This window comes from Petromyzon marinus, chromosome 4 (assembly GCF_048934315.1).
Source record: "Petromyzon marinus isolate PM22_M1 ecotype Great Lakes invasive population chromosome 4, UKy_Petmar_22M1.pri1.0, whole genome shotgun sequence".
Classification (NCBI taxonomy): domain Eukaryota; kingdom Metazoa; phylum Chordata; class Hyperoartia; order Petromyzontiformes; family Petromyzontidae; genus Petromyzon; species Petromyzon marinus.
The window spans coordinates 16,943,907-16,961,300 of NC_133670.1; the positions used below are offsets into that span (position 1 = coordinate 16,943,907).

General features: G+C 43.3%; 1 protein-coding gene across 7 annotated transcripts in view; it reads right to left on the reverse strand.

Annotated features, from left to right (window-relative positions):
- Positions 1-17,394, reverse strand: part of LOC116938586 (thrombospondin type-1 domain-containing protein 7A-like) — a 246,240-nt gene that overhangs the window by 142,285 nt on the left and 86,561 nt on the right. For all 7 annotated transcript variants that reach the window (XM_076058793.1, XM_076058798.1, XM_076058807.1 and 4 more), the window contains 4 exons: positions 11,111-12,065; positions 10,294-10,557; positions 5,265-5,446; positions 4,119-4,187 (listed from right to left, as the gene is read on the reverse strand). In XM_076058793.1, coding sequence (XP_075914908.1) covers positions 4,119-4,187; positions 5,265-5,446; positions 10,294-10,557; positions 11,111-12,065 — 1,470 coding nt within the window. The remainder of the gene's footprint in view (positions 1-4,118; positions 4,188-5,264; positions 5,447-10,293; positions 10,558-11,110; positions 12,066-17,394) is intronic.

A 17,394-nucleotide genomic window follows, 5' to 3' on the forward strand; every position in this document is an offset into this window, starting at 1 on the left:
GAAATAGATGGCAAGATACCTTTTTTGGATGTCCTAATTAAAAAGAGACCTGATGGTTCAATGAGCCACTCTGTCTACAGGAAAGCTACCCATACGGATGCTTATCTGAAACCGGATTCCCACCACCATCCATCACAGAAGAATTCTCTCATCAAGACTCTGTATCATAGAGCCCAATGCATATCCGACCAGGAACACATAAGCAGTGAACTCAAGCACGTACACCAAGCTCTTAGGGCTAATGGTTACTCCGACTATACAATCCGCAAAGCTATCACTCAAACCATGAAGAAGAACCCTCTTGAGGAGCCTTTCAAAACCATCACTTTACCCTACATTGCTGGGATCACAAAAAAGATCTCCAAAATCTTGAATAAACACAAGATCCAGGTCCGTTTCAACACATTACATAAAATCCGTGATCTGGTTCCGTCTGTAAAAGATGTGATTCCGGACATACAATACCCTGGTGTCTACAAACTAAGTTGCCTCTGTGGTAGTAGTTACATTGGAGAAACCAAACGCCATATCTCGGACCGCATTCGTGAACATAAAGCAGACCTTAAACACGGTAGGACCAACACCTCGGCCGTAGCAGATCATTGTTCTAATTCAGTAGGCTCACATGCCATTGACTTTTCCAAGACGGAGGTTCTTTGTAAGCCATCTGGCTTCCATGAGAGATTCGTTCATGAGGCTATCCACATATACAAACACAGAGACAATTTCAACCGAGAAGATGGATTCTATCTTAGCAATCATTGGAAAGATTTGATAAATCATTTCAGTTCTTGATTGATTGTTCACGCTTACAGTGGCTTTCAGACAGCATACATAAAAACAAATTTCGTCTCCCCCCTCCTCTTTTCAAAAAATAGATGGACTAGTCCTGGCAAACAGCCAATCGTTGCGCGTGACGCAAACGTTATTTTTATATATATAAATAAATATGCCGTTTTCAAAATAAATTTATGCAAACCGACACACCTGATGATGACCGTTTGAGTTATGGTCGAAACGTCGTGAGAATTTTTTTATTGTTTTATATATATTTTGTTATTTTGTTGTTTCTCTTCAACGTGACTTTACCGAAAAAACTAAGAATATTCTATTTTACTTTCATTGTTGTAATAATAACTATAACACTCACCTCTAACACAGTGATTCTAGCTCTGACCTCCACAGCTCCAGTCAGAACAATCAAGTTTATCACATCAGAGAAATATGAATCTTAGGGGTCACAGTGGCTTCCAGTTTCCAGGTCCGACCTTGCCAGTCTCTAACCTGAGTTGAGTCAAATGAATCTCGACTGCACTCAGAAACCGTAGCTGCAGATCGGGCTGCCGAGACTGTGGGACAGTACTGACGGTTGTCAGTACTAGACAGTACTGACGGTTGTCAGTACTGTCCAATAGGCAGCCTGCGTTTATGTAGCTGAAGGAAGAGTGCTGGAGGAGGCTACTCCAAGTGCCCCTCTAGTGCGAGACCAGCAACAGATCACTTCTGTGCCCTGTTGCTGGTCTCTCGTAAAAGCTGGCCATGAAACCTGCGTACGAACGTGCTATACAATGGGTCAATAAAATACATTGGGTCGATGTAACAGAATCGGCATAGAGATGAGTGTTCAGACGTGAGCTCATAAAAAGTCAGCTTTATCACAGGGATTTTGCCGAAGGAGGCAAGCTTCTAGAAAACCATCAATGTCACGCATATTTATTTCTTGTCCACATTCCAGCAAATCATGATTTTCTCAAGATAATTAGTTAACATTATACACATTTAACAACTTGCAGCAATTTCAGCATAATTAGCAGTGATATAATAGTTTGTTTAACCAGGTTTATGACCATTGGCTTCCATTATCATTGGTGTGAAAATAAGTTTAAATACTCGCTACGGAATTAAATGTGGAAAAAACCCTCACACTTTTATATCCAGCCATTTCAGTTCCATTTATCCATGGATTACTTGTCCACATAAGGTAATGTCATTCATAAGCCTTACGTTTTGCCAGAGGAACCATTACAATGTCGATTGTGTGCCAAGTGGAAAGCTAAGTAAAAACTGTATGGGCAATTAATATGAAATGTGGTGCAGGAGTAGTCGCACTCAGCAACTAATTCATCCAACCGCTGCGTTTATGGATGCATATTTCTACTCTTCTTCGCTTTGAGCCTTCGGCCTTCACCACTGTTGGGGCTCATCTACACTCACTGCCTCAATGCGTCACTGCTTCAAAGTTCTCTTCAGTTCTGCGGTTCTTCCCCGATCTATTTCAACTCCCTCTCTTGATCCACCATTGATGCCGCCTACACAGCCGACACACAGCTCTGTCACGTCCTTTCGAGCCTTCTGCGGATCCGTTGGCCGCCAAGCGCAGTCACCTGCCACCGCTCATCTTTTTTTACGTGTGTCCATTATAAACGCAGCTTTTTGCCTCCACGTACACTTCTGCGTGGTCCGTTTTCACTGTTTGCAATGACCACCGGGCAGAACGTACTTGTTCGTAACACGGCACTTGTAAGATGCCCAGATTTCTACGACCGCGTTACGTACATATCAACCCAGTAGGAGCCCTTGAGCACTTGACACTCACATGAAGAGAACCCTGCCTGTAGGTCCTGGCTCTTGTGCTACATATAATAAACACCCGAGCCTTAAAATTCTCGTTACTTCAAAGCAGCCTTGACGAAATTAATCGCGATGCCTTGCATCGTTTTAGTTTAAGATCATTTACTATTATTTATTGTATCCACGGAGAGGGGGAGGGAGCTTTTAAGGGGACTCAGCCCCTTCTAAATTCTTAATTAAGAGATGGGGGTCACTTATTTTCCTCATATACACAGGTGAGAGCTAGAGCAGAATGCACGAAAGACAAAATTGGATGATATCGTCACATCGTTTGGCGTTTAACATTTGTTTCAAGTTTGTTTAACAATGGCTGTTTCGCTCCATCCCGTAATTTTGTATGCCCTCCTCCCTTTAAAGAAAGGAAAAGTCGCACTTCCGCGTTGATAGAATTTGTGAAGCTAGAAGCAAATAAATGATTATTTCTTGCGTGAAAACAAAAAAATTGTACAACAGCAGGAACCATAAAATTAGAGGGGGAAAAAAAGAATCACAGAACATTAGTTGCGTGCGGTGCGGTGCGGTGCATGGCTGACAGAATACCAACACGCAACCACTCCCCGGGAAGCCAATCTCTTTCCTCAGCACTCAGAACATCACGCTAATGACCAACAAAACAAGCCCAATTTACAATTTGAGAATGTTTCTGGAATGATATTAAGTCTTCCACAATTGACACATGGCAGGAACACTTTCTGCAGACTGGTGTTTGTTGCTCTGTCATGTTTGAACTTGAGTTATTTTACACTCAAAGAGTTGCATTTCAGCAGTGCTTCGTGCTCACACTAACTCCGTGTTCAAAATCCAAATCACGCTTCGCACACTTGGCATCAATGCTAAAGGGATGCTCATCAGTTATTTGCATATGCGGACTTACTGTAGTAACTTTTGCCAAGGGGTGCATTTCATCTTCAAAGCGTTTGCAGTTAAAATGCAGCACACTCAATGTATGCTTTGGAATATACAATTGTTTCAATGTTAACATAACCCGCACAGCGCAATGGCACAGAAGCACAGTCATGCACTCGCCAGAACAAGTCAGTGCCTAACGTTCATTTATCATGCTTAATTACACGGCACTGTGTTCAGTTAATTAGGCATATTGATGACACCTGCAGCGATGCTGTGTAAGAACCAAGATGAGTTATTGTGCTCAAACAACGTTGGTGTTACTTGGAGTTGAATGGCACGTCCGTGCTTTTCAACATCTATAGTGCTTTTTGTTTTGGCTGAGGCGAGCACACTGGCAGGTCTTGCAAGGCACAAAGTGATCCGATGCCTTAACTGCGCGCGTGCCAAACACGCACACACACCGTCAATGCTTCAACAATAACAATTTAGATTTATATAGCCTCCCCCCTTCGCTCCCGCTACTGGCTCTAAAACCCAACGGGTCTAAATTGCAATAAATAAATACCTCCCCGTACTGCCTTTTTCACACGGCATATAGAAGGTAATAAAATTCACATCAAGAGCAATAAGCGGTTTACCTGAGATCTCGTAGGAAATGGAGAGAGATGGTGCCACGGTTGGCCTCATTTTTGACTTGGACAGCATCTCTGTGGACAACAAAATGCCAAGCCATCATTGACCACTAATGGGCATGATATTTATTTTTTCCGATGCATTAAGCTGCAAATGAATCTCCTTTTTTTTAATGAGGATGCTCTGCACCTTTGGCGGAGGAACAGGAAAAATGCAGCTTTATGGACCATTAAGCAGAATTTGCGTTGCCAAGTCAAGGTGACTAAGTGGCATGCTGCACCAGCTATTAATGTGCTGCTAATAATAATCCTGGCTATCAATAAAGCAAATGCATTCGCAAGGGATAAAGTCATTATCTATTGCGCCTAATTATGTTGAGAAAATTATTTAATTTACGCAAATCATTGCTGTTTTCTGTGTTCTAAACGATTCGAGTAAATGGATTTTTTTCAGATACATAAAGGAAAACAAATGCAGTGCTAGAGTCAGTAGCTCGCACTCATCATTGGCTACTTGTAAAAGCAATTAAATTGTACCATATCTGCACAAGAGTATACCCATTTAAATTTGTACTCGGAATAACAAAGGATTAAATGGTTAACACTTAGTGATATTAAAAAAAAGCAATACAGATGGTAATATATAGAGCTCAACTTTTTTTTATTGCTTACACTAAAAAATTCCATATTCCTGTATTTTTAATTGAATCTGTAGCGCCTTTAATAATGAGGGTGTCAGAAAATTAATTGCTTTACATGTGCAAAGTTTCTGTTTTCCGTGAGGAAAAAATTACAAAAAATTCTCACATTTTCCTTTTTGGTGACACACAATGCATGGCAATTGATGGCCATGCTGACCCAAATGCTCCCAAGTAAAGCAGCAAAACAAAAGCTGCAACCACATTTCCAAGGATTCGAAAAATGCCCCAACACGCCGTGTTGGAGCGACTGCTGTAGGTTGTTTAGACAGGCCGTCTGTAATGAAGGCCCTGCCTCCGGAGGATAATGTTAATTTGACAGTGGCGATTTTTAAAGTGTCGGTGAAACTGGCGAGCGCTGGTAATGCAGCAGAACGAGCGACGGCTGCAGAGTGCCAGTCTCGCCACCGCTTTGCTCTCGTCGGAGCTGGGCAGCGCGCGAAGCTTCGTCCACCTTGCCGCTCGTGGAGGGAGTTTAGGTACAGGATGAGGTTCTCGTTGGCCATGATGCAGTAGACGTCGCGAGTGCGGAGGCCACCGCCGCACAGCCCCGTGTGGTTGGCGCGCCTCCGTTCCGGAGCTCCCATCACCAGCTCCACGCGGCACTCGCTCCACTGCGCCACCTTCCACACGAATCTGTGCACGCAAAGAGACCGATGGTCCCCCGCCGTGTGTATGTGCGTATGCATGATGCTGAACTTCTTTTGCACTGTACGTAGACAACCGTGCTAAATCGGAGGTGCGGGAAAAGTAGCCTAAACAGAGGTGTAGCATTCAACAGACTGTTTGTGGCCAGTGCCATTCATGAGCACCGATCGATGAAGGCCAGCAGGCACCACGAGGAGCAGTGTTGCGGCACCGTGTCCTCATTTAAGGCCCCAGACAAGCTCAGATATTACGAGCCACTGATGTTAGCCATAGCTAGGAATCGAACCTGGCTCGTGGTGCTCAGAGTGCATTGCCTTAACCACTGCACCAGCGCTCTCTGCAAACGCACAGATCTGCGCGCACAGGCATACAAGCATGCCCAAGCAATCCAGTTCTCACAGACGTTATTACAATGCCCGTGTACATCACTTACTGGCAGATAAAAACAAATACAATCAACCTCAGCTCATCAAATGCAAAACTGTGCATGGCTATGAGCTAACTGACATTTTCAGCTCTTTCAGCATTTGTTTTGGCCTCATGTGCCAGCAATTCAAATCCATATCAACCCATCCATCTCTCTTCACTTCAAAATGAAAATGCATTCACATCAACACTTTTCCATTCCTGCTTTTAAGTAGTTAAACTCCAAAGTAACATAACACTTAGCACGGAGATTTGCATGTGCCACGACTGATTGTTTACTTTAATTTCAAGCATTATTTGTATCAGCATTTTTTTTTCTCTTCAGGATTTTCTGCCGCTTCTCCTAATAAATTGCCTTCAAAGATGTATTGGCTTGTGTAACAAAGGGGGAACGTGCTCTGATCTTTTTTCTCAATGTTTAAAAGGACAACAGATCATTATAAACGGCATAGATTTGCACTTTTAGTCATTAAATTGTAGCTTGCAATTTATTTCCTTATTTATTTATTTACAGCATTTTTTAAATGACATTCCCCACCACTGAAAAGACAATCACAGAATCACATTAACAAATAACCTCTAGAATCCCACCTCAATGCATCACGCTATACAACGGAGGCACAAAGCCAATTGGGTGTAGAATTAAGATGTATGCAGTTACCCTCCTCTGTTCATTCCACAGTCCAAAAGAGAGTGGGAGAGAGAGAATCTAAAAACGGCGGCCCGGGAGTGTGTGCCTTAAATTAGTTATGCTGTAGTTGGAAACGGTGGTGCCTTTTGAAGGCGATTGAAATGATCTGAGAGAGAGAGAGTGCTTTCCAGCAAAGCAGTTGAAATGTCCCATTTAATAATGGACGCGACGAGCAATGTTAACCTTCTCTTCTTTTGCACCATACATAGCCAACCGTGCTAATCAGAGATGCACCGCTGGATGAAGGGAAATGCCCTCACCCTCACCATCTCCCACGGTTGGCCACATAACAACAGCCACATTTGAGTATGGTAAAACATATTTTGAATTTGGTAAGAAACTGTTACAAGCTATCTCTTAAATTTTGATTTAAAGCTTTCGTGACTGTAGGGATTCATATTCTTGGTTCTTTCGGTAAAGTCACCACGTAGAAGGGAAACAATAAAATAATGTTAAAAATATATAAAACAATAAAATTAACACGACGTTTCGACTGCAACACCAAGCAATCATCGTCAGGTGTGAAAACCACAGCAAGAAAATTTGAAAAAAATTAAAATTTTCTTGCTGTGATTTTCACACCTGACGATGATTGCTTGTATTCTTAGTTCTTTCGGTAAAGTCACGTAGAAGGGAAACAATACAATAATGAAAATAAAAAACAATAAAATTAACACGACGTTTCGACTGCAACACAAGCGATCATCGTCAGGTGTGAAAACCACAGCAAGAAATTTTTGAAAAAAGTGGCGTTTTTTTCCTTAACGTTCTCACCACTGTCAGTGGTGCGAACGTTAAGCTCTCTCCTTGATTGTTCTCAGAAAGTTTCGATTTGAAGCTTTCGTGACTGCAGCAAGGATTCATCTCCTTGGTTCTTTCGGTAAAGTTACCACGTAGAAGGGAAATATTTTATTGTTTTATTTTTATTATTTTATTATTTCCCTTCTATGTGACTTTACCGAAATAACCAAGAAGAATGTTCTCAGAGAGTTTCTCATTTCGTTATCGTTATGTGGTTAAACGGCATGGGTTAACGTTATCTGTTATTTATATACATTTTTTCCTGCAGTGCGATCAAATTCTCATGTAAATGTGCCAAAGAGAATAGCTGCGCTGAGGTGACATAATAGGTGCGACAATACACACAGATATTAGTAGAAGAGAAGTCGGACCAAGAGACACGCTTCCACTAAAGTTCTTCATAACGACACGTTTGTTGAACAAATTGTAGATACTGTATCTGTCAGAGAGATACAACGAGAAAACACGGAAGAATATGTCTACCCTAGCACAGTTTTCCAGACTAACGAATGAGGAACAGCCAAAGGAGGAAACATGCCTCAGAGGATGTCCACCGAATAGAGGGGATGATGAATCAACTCGCGTGCAGATACACGCAGTGGATTGGTCATGCCTAATATAGAGGGTGTTTTAAATTAATGGACCCAATTTCAAAGCAGTATATTTCACGATGGCAACATGTTACAATTACACAAAAAGTTACAAACGGTTTAATAAGTTATCAAGTTTTACTAATCATTTTATAAATGCTCTATGTGCCCTCCACCAGCTGTACAGACAACATCGAGACGATAGTTGAATTTATCCCAAACGTCTCTCTTCTCACGTTTTCCTCTGTGGGTGCGTGGTCGCCCTGTGCTCTTCCCCTTACATAAACAGCCTGTTTCCTCAAATTGTCGGTACCAACGACGAATGCTCTTTGACATTGGCGGATCAATGCCAAAACGCCGTTGAAACGCACGCTGTACCGCAATTATTGATTCAGGTCTTGCTGAACTGCAGAACGACTGAGGCTAGGGGCTGTTTCTGCGCTGGGAGAGGCATCTAGCCGTAATCATTTGAAATGCTAGGCCCCGCCCTTTCAAGTGGTAAGAGTTTCATTCATGGGCGGTTCGTGGTTGCAGAGATATAGCGATTTCAAATCGGGTCTATCTATCTTAAACACCCTGTACACAATAAAAAAATAATGTAGTGAGTTAAGTTCCAGGGCAATGGCCCTTTTACAGAGTAGCTATCACCGTTGCCTGAAATATGAACCGACTGAATGTCTATATTGCTGTATTAGAGAGTGGAAAATAACAAATGTGGCAAAATATATTTTTTTATTTGTGATCGTACGCAGCTGCCAATGGAATCCCTTTCCTTTCTGTTGAAATAATTATTACTCGTTGTGTGTATTTGTTCCACCATTGCTTTAAAATTCTGTATTGCTCTTTAAAGCGAAGAGAGAATCAGAACCTTGCGAAAGGGAAGGACAATTTCAACGGCCAGAAGAGTGTACAGATGAACTCATAGCCCAGACTTTCGTGTCAAACACATCCTCTCCATTCACTTGTAAATTGTACAACAGGACTGGACGCGCGTCTCTTCATTGGTTGCAACAATTAAATAAATGACTGTGTTTTTCTCTCCGCAGTTACAGTGATGGGACACCCTTAAGAACCCCGTGCTTAAAAAAAGTGCTCATCGTGAACACAGGAGATGCCGTGTGCTCTTCATTTTTTGTTCTTCTCCGTTGCATCAAGTCACACGGGACTTTGCGACTCATTATCACGCTTGATCCGAACGGGAAGAGACCGTGTGGTATAGATCTCCCCATGCATTAGGTGAGAGAGACCGAGCCTTTATATTATACGCTGATCATTTAAACGGTTTTTCAAGTTCTAATCTACCGGTTCCAAGCTCTTCCATATGAACGTCAGTCGCAGCGAATGTTCAATTTGATTTGTGGGGCACTTACGCTCAGCAGCAGTTACACATAATACATTACTGTAATCAAATTACCAATTGTATCAATGTTAATCCAGCGGTATTTGCTCCAATCACAATGTACGAGATAACAATTTAGCGAATTACTTTCATATTCATACAGAATATAAAAAAGTATTTAAACAAAAATGTGTGGAAATTATCACGTCGGCAACCGGAGTCGACATGAGGACAGCAGCAGCCATTGCATATAATATTATTTATCCAGGAAGACTCCTGCATTCGAGATGTCTGGCCTTCACCAATGATATTGTATGTTTTTAGCTATGGGGGAAAACAAACGGAAAACCCAGAGAAAACCCACTCGCACAAACCCCACACAGGAAGGTGCCCAAGTTCAGAATCAAACCAAGGCCTTTCTTGCCAGATTAAAAATGCTTATGTATTCCGCCTTTAAAGTACTGTTATTTCCAAAAACTAACTCTACTTAATGTATGTCTAAAGAAAATAACCATAAATGTAAGCAAGTAATCAAATTAATGTTTATTTTTTTTTCTAATACCCCACTGTGCTCAATTGCCATTGCTGCCGTACAAAACACTTCTCCATTTCTTCCCTCACACTGCTCGACTCTAGAATTCCCCCACATCGCCTCTTTAACAAACTTTCTAACGTATTAACTCTCATCTATAACACCTTCAGCAAGTGCGGTTTCTTGCTGGCCGCTTGGATATTGTGGGGACTCGTGATCAGCGACTGCGATACTTAAAAAAGATGGCTTACGTCACATCACTTGCTAAACAAAAACTCAAATGTATGGGTGTGTGTTGAACTTCTTTCGCACCGTACTTAGCCTACCATGCTAATCGGAGGTGCGGGGAAAGGTCAACAAACTAAAACACGCGCAAAAAACAAACTCAACACGAAATTATCAGTAATCAGAAGCCGATGACTTCTCAAACAAAGCAAACCCCTCGGGGGTGGTTACCGTGGACATGGCGTCAGCGTCTCCCCGCCCTCCTCGCTGCAATTCTCTCGCTCGATGAGCGGGGGGCAGACCTGGCCCCCTCCGAGGGCGCTGGCCCGCACCGAGCGGGAGCGCGAGCGAACTCCGGGGCCCGCGGCCGCGCCGCCTTCGGGTCCGCGGCACGTCCGCGAGCACGGTGACCAGGACGACCACTCCGTCACCACGCAGTCGCGTGGCAGCAGGCACGGCTGGAAGGCCGGCGACGGGCTCTCCGACAGGCACAAGCTGCGAAAGAGAGTCACCGTGGTCATCGGCAGTGGCCGCCGCCGTGGTCAATCCGCCACTGCTGGTCGGAAGGCCGCGCTTCACCGAGCCGCTGCCACGTCTATCGGTCGTGCGATGTTAAATCATTCCACCAGGTACCTGCGCGCAAATTGATTTCACCACTCAATCTCCCCGGTGGATGTCCGCTCAGGCACGTTTTAATTCCAGATTACTGTTCATAAATAATTATATATCGACATCCCTTTTCAAGCCACTGCCTGGTGAAGGCCTTCCCCATGTATGTCACCACATAGGTCATGCGTGAGTTGGTAAACTGTGGGAGCCCAGAAACAGTTCAGATATCGCTCGCCACCGATGTTAGAGCCACGGTTGGGAATCAATCTCAAGTTGCTTGGTTCGTAGCATAGTGCACTAACTACTGCGTCACCTTCTCCACCACAGCTGTTAAGGAAAAAAAAATATTTTTTGCGTAAATGTTAATAGCCAACATTATCTTAATTTGGAAAACTACGCATCGATTGGTGAAAAGCGTCAGCGCAGCAATGGAACTCACGTCAGTGGGGCGTTTTTTCCATCGCTCCTAATGCATCGGACCTGTCGGCTCTGATAGCCAATCTGCACATCCCAAGGGGACCCCCCTCGAGGCCAATCATGAGGCGTCGATCTCCACTGCTCCTTGGTCCATCGTTTTAATTCTATACCCTCTCGAGGCAATCCGGTAGAAGTACCATTGACTGGAAAATCGGGTGCCGTTTTATTGAGCATTTCGGCTTTTGTAGTCCTGCTGAAATTGGTACCATTTGGTTCTGCATTGTGTCTCACATCCCGAATGAAACGTCCAATTCTAGCGGGTCTGCAGTCGCTCCAAGGTCCGACTCTGAGGCTGTACTTGAAGCCACCGTCTCCCCCATCGCAAGCAGAGTCATCTCGGCAGCTGTGGACTTCGGTGAGGTTGGGGCACAACGCTCCTCCAAACTCTGGTGGCACCAGCACGGTGCGTGTGCGGTACTGCAGGCCCGAGTCTGCACCGCAGGGACGCTCGCACGGGGACCAGGCGGAGAACTCTGATGCAACGCAATCACGTGGGCAGGCAGCGGTGCATGACTCCTGGTCAGATGGTCTTGGATCAAATACCCGGCACAGCTGCTCCATGTCGAGCACCTCTGTTCCATTATCTTTCCACGTGCAAACGACATCTCGCTTTTTCCATCCAGGCAGTCCATCTATCCCACAGACAGGCCCCAGCGATGGGGTGTTTAAGTCTGGACGAGGCTCACACGGTCTCCACTGTCCAACATTCCAGGTCGCCAGCCCACGGTGCTCCTCGCAAACGTGAAAACACTCCCGTTGAGAAGCAGGCCGCTCAGAAACTACCTGGGCCTCCCCCTGCTCAGCCTGCAAGCAGTTCGATCGAAGTGTGGTCCAGCCTTCCACGTGCTCACACCACACCTTCCTGACCTGCGTTCCACCCGCTCCACATGCTTCACCTCGACATTCTTCCCACGGTCCTGGCAGTAGACAGAGAGACAAAAGGCACAGTGAGAGACATACTGCTGTGTGTAGGTTTTCATGCCTGTGCTGTATAGCCCTGCGATGGGATTTAGAGTTGTACCATGTTGTTGGTTCGGTGTGATGTTTGACATTCTACTTGGAGCAATACGTTGGACGTTTTACTGAACAACAAGCAGTACACCTCAGAAACACGCCAGGGAAACCAAAGCTACCGAATGGCTTTGTCAACTGCAAAACATTTTGAGAATTGTATTGAAGCATTCAATATACCCGGACCAATTTTTTTTATATATATTTCTTGCCAGTTGGTAGTCATTATGTTTCAGGTTTTTTCATGTCGAGCAAAGAAAAGCGTTGGTATGTAATGGCAATGTATGGGCCCTACACATCTTTATTATATTGTATATGTATGGTATTAAAAAAATAGGTTTTGATTGAGCACCGAAATATTAATTTATCTGAATATGTGCATCTATTTATATAGAGACAGACGTGTATTTTGATTACAAAAATAGTTTAATGCATGCAAGCATGCTCTGCAGTGTACATTTAGATTTTAAGATACTCAAAGATCAGAAAATCAGTTTGAAGAACACGTAAAATATTCTCTCATTTCAAAACATCACAGAGATCTCAACTAAAGGAGTATTTATTTAATGTGAGAAGTTGCAGTTTTCATTTCCAAACTTTTGAAATAGTCATTGGTATACACGTTTCATGTGCAACAGGCAATATACTGCACACAGGGACACGGATCCTCTCCTGGCATGGGAATAACCCGAATTGATGCACTCTCACACGAGCGGAGCGTCACCTCACAAACTGGAGGTTACCTTTTACGTCTCAAGGTGCTATAATTGCAATTGCAATGAAAACATTCTAAGTAATCCTCTTTAACCCCAGCTGTACATCAAAGTCACGTTTCACCAGCGGCAGTGGGGGCAATGATTAAAAATGAATTAAGAACCAGGCAGTTTCTCATTACGCCAGCTGTTGTAGTGCCCTTTTAAAATATGTGTAACATAAATCCAAGAGGCTAACGTGTCTGTCATTCTTCGAGTCGGATTTGTTGACTTTTTTTTCAAAAAATACTATTTAGCATCATTCTATAATTCAGGTATTTGAATTCTGTGGAAGTACACACCCATTGTTCACAAAGATTATTGGGAAATGTAGATGCTTGACCAACCATGTGAGCAAGCTGCGTTCAGGAAAGGCTTCTCCACGATCAACCATGTACACATCACTAGAGGAGTGGTGGCAGGTGGTCGAGACTAACGACAGAATGGTAGACACATGCACAAACATCCACCGTAAAAATGGAGCAATAAAATGAGCTTATTTAAAAGGAGTCTGACGGATTGCGATATTGCAGGACTGTGGGCAATTGCAGTGACTTAGGGAGGCCTATAGGAGGTAGATCATGGTTGATGATGAAGTTGTTGATGATGATGATGATGTTTTTGAAGATAATGATGATGAAGCCAACTACAAATCTGGCCAATGCATTGGGGAGAAGAGTTCCCAAGAAGCAGCAGGTCTTGGAAGACCAATGCTGGAAGCCCTATGGTAATGAAGGCTTGTGGAGCTTGCACTCTTTGTTGCATGGCAGAAGGAGAGCTTAGATCACTGCATGGACTGGAGTTGACGCCAAATTATTTGGAAGAGATGAGCTGCGATGCACAGTGGTAGCGCAAAACTGTGCACAGGATAGAGGTGCACAATTACTTCCCATCGAGAGAAACGTGCCACTGCATTTCTCTGGCACATCAGAACCCCCCCCCACCCTCCCAATTTTTTTTTTACAAAATTGCTTTCACCACTGAGATAAATGATCATAAATGGGTTGATGGATGTAACTTAGCTTCATAGGAAAGGTGACTTAAGAAATGCAGTATATTAACTTTGTGATATATTCTGCAATATATTACACATTCCCAATTATTTAGATTTTTTTTTCCTTTAATAATGTAATGCTTGTCCTAAGCTTTTGGATTTTCAACTTGAAGGGTAATTTGGTGCCTGCGTGGCCAGTCCTTTCACTCACCATTTTTTGGAGGAATTTCGAATTTTCTTATGAACAATTAATGGAGTAGGCATAGTTCTACCCCAAATGATGTTTCCAGTTTCCTTTTTTGTGAGCTTGACTGCAACTGCTATTTGTCACACCTCACATGCTTCAGGGCTTCACTAAAAGTTTCAAGAATGCTGATGGATGCGTGGATGCCAACTTTTTTTCCCTCCCCTTTAAGCTCTCGAGTACATTTGCCCCAGAATTATATTCATTGGACAATATTTTTACGATTTCAATCATCAGCATTTTTGGCACGTCTCAGTTTTGTAATTCTCCGAGCAATGTCGAATCGCAATTTGGAAACCACCAAAGGTGACGACATCAATGAAACGGTGGCACATTTCACCAAATGCATTTCATATCAATCTTTGGAAAATTTAAAATGTCGCAAAGACCCCAGGGTACTAAAATACATTTGCAAACAACAGAGACCACATGAGCACAAGCACAGATGTGGTCTTAACTATTAAACCCCAGGGCTCAATGTTGAAGCCACGATCTCGGCCCTCAAAGCCACACTCATCTCGTCTGTAATTCATTCCGAGCCTTGCGCAGCATTCATAGCTTCACCGTACCTCCTCCTTCATCTCCTGCTCAGAGCAATAATGCTCGGGTAGGCAGTGGTCCATCAGAGGCAGAAAATAATGGATCTTCATGAACCACAGGTTAATTAACTCTTTTAATATTAAATTGACACGTGAACATTAATAACAAGCTTGCACACTACTCCATGCATCAGTAAATCTGCAAATGGGGCTAAATAAATACTCGTGTGTGTATATTATGAGGGGTTTTGTTGCCGTTTCTGTAATTTGTGTATTCGTGTGTAATCACAATACCCACGGAACCTTGTCATCTGCAGCTTTAAGAAAACAAAAATCAGGACGCATTGTGGAATTCAATATATTATATCGGGACGCAAGTGTTTCTCATGGAAAGAGTAAATATACTGTACTATACTGTAAATTCCAATGATTAAAATAATTTATTCATTTTATTAACTATATCACTACACAAGTTTGCTTTGAAATAAGTCCATTAGAGGAATATTTATCAACAGAAAAATTACAATTATGATTCAGAATGATCATCATCAGCCATTGTCAATCCACTACTGGATGAAGGGCTCATCCAAGCTACCATCATCTCTCACGATCCTGCGATGTAATAATCCCCATAGCACCTGCACATCAGACGATTTTATTATCATTATTATTTAGCATTAAGCTCGTATATATAGTCACACAACAAGGAAGATGTTACATTAAAATATGAGATAAATGCCATATGGCATACACGAAGCTTTGGTGTTCATATCAGGGGCAGAGCCAGGATTTTGACTTTGGGGGGGCTGACTTCAATATTCTGAGATATCCAGTGTTTATGTTTTCCAATGGGCGTCACAAATGTATAAAACAAATTTTATTGGATTTGAACGCGGAGTTTAATAATAGGTTGGAGCCGCTGATGTGGCTAATAAGTTCGATAAGTTCGAAAGGCTGCCGCTCAAGCAGCCTGCAAGGCAGCACAAGGTGGCAGCCTGCAGCATTTTGCAGAAGACGGATATCCGGTTATCCCGATTACCGACTTCCAAAAATTTCAGGGGGGGCAAAGCCCCCCCCAGCCCCCCCCCCCAGCCCCCCCCCCCCCCCTGTGGCTCCGCCCCTGGTTCATATCCAACTGAGAATGGGCATGAAGGGAAGGCAACAATGAAGATGTAGAGACAATCACCACGCAAGAGAAAGACAAATAAAAGCTGAGCAGAGATGGTCTCTGAAGAATACTCAATAGAGGGGATGATTATGATGACGACGACGAATGGATGATGTTAAAACAGGAAGACAATACGAGTCCGTGAAGAGACATATTGCAAAAACACGCAGCCCCTCTAAATTTTTTTGCAGTCTCACAATGACCTCCAATGGAGTGCTGGGCAAACACAAGGCTCACCCAATGTCATCGGCAATGACTGTTTAAACATGGCCGTGGATGTTTGTCCATCGGTCTTGATTGATTGCCAGGGGTTTCCCCCCCCCCCCCTTGGCAGGAGAACATAATGGACGTCGTGGGATTTTAATACAATGTCACATATCAGACGGTAAAGGCGAGAGGGCAATGCATGTGTGTACTGAGCAACAAACAAAAAAAACATCATACGTGCAGCCTATCAAGATTGATCCGAGGGACCGCGGGTTTCCAGCAATGCCCGTTCTCCATCCACCCTCCCGCGTCCGTTCCTTCCGTGCCTCTGATCTTTGACTCAACAGGGCATGCCATCTCATTCCCTTGCGCCCTCTGCACACGAAACCGCCGAGCACACAGTACTGCCACCACCATCATCATCACCACACGCTAAGCAGTGGTCTTCGGGCTAGAAAAGTATTGGCCATATGTCCATTATTAGGAATCGTTAACCCACTGCAATTGATGTACTCCGCAGTGCCATGATTAATCACCATCTGGGAACCCGGACAGGCACGCGAGCAGTAATCCCGACTGCCTTTCTTTGCTAATAAGCCAAGTGAGTTATCAAGCAGGCACTGCTCATAATGCAGTGCCTCTCCAACACTCAGTTGCAGGATCTTTGATATTATGCATTCTATATCCCAGAGTTAGATTTAAGCACTTAGAAAAATGAAAATACTTTATGCGAGCTATTTTTGTTCGTATTTTTTTTGCATTTTCATTAACTGCACTGAACAGAACCGTAGTTTACTTGCCCACACCTGCAAAGGGGTTACAGATGTTCTCCAGCTGTGATCTACAGAGTGGGGGAGTACAGCAAATTTTAGAAGGAAGCAGGATAGGAGGCGATAGCAAAGGGAGGAAATAGAGGGGTTGACCAACCTATGTTATATAAATTAAAGATAATCAAGTGAGAATCAAATCAATGAATGAGGGAATAAATCCTCGTGTACCGTATAGACCATCCGCGGCAGAGCCCACAGGCAAATAAGCACGGATAAAAGCAAATATTTATTTTTAAAAACAAAGCTAAAAAGATTGTAAGTGCAGCAAGCTATTTGCTCAACAATAATTTAGCTTTTGATGTAGCACTTAAATATTGTACAGCTATGAAACTACTTCTCTCTTACTGTGTTTCCCTGGTGACGGCAAACGCTCAGTCACACTGCGATTGTAGTAGTTATGGCCAGGATGGTCACGTAAATTGTGATAACAAAGAGCAGAATAATGGCTGCGATAGACTCTTGATGAACACCGTGAACTTGGGTCATTTTGGCCAAATGTGC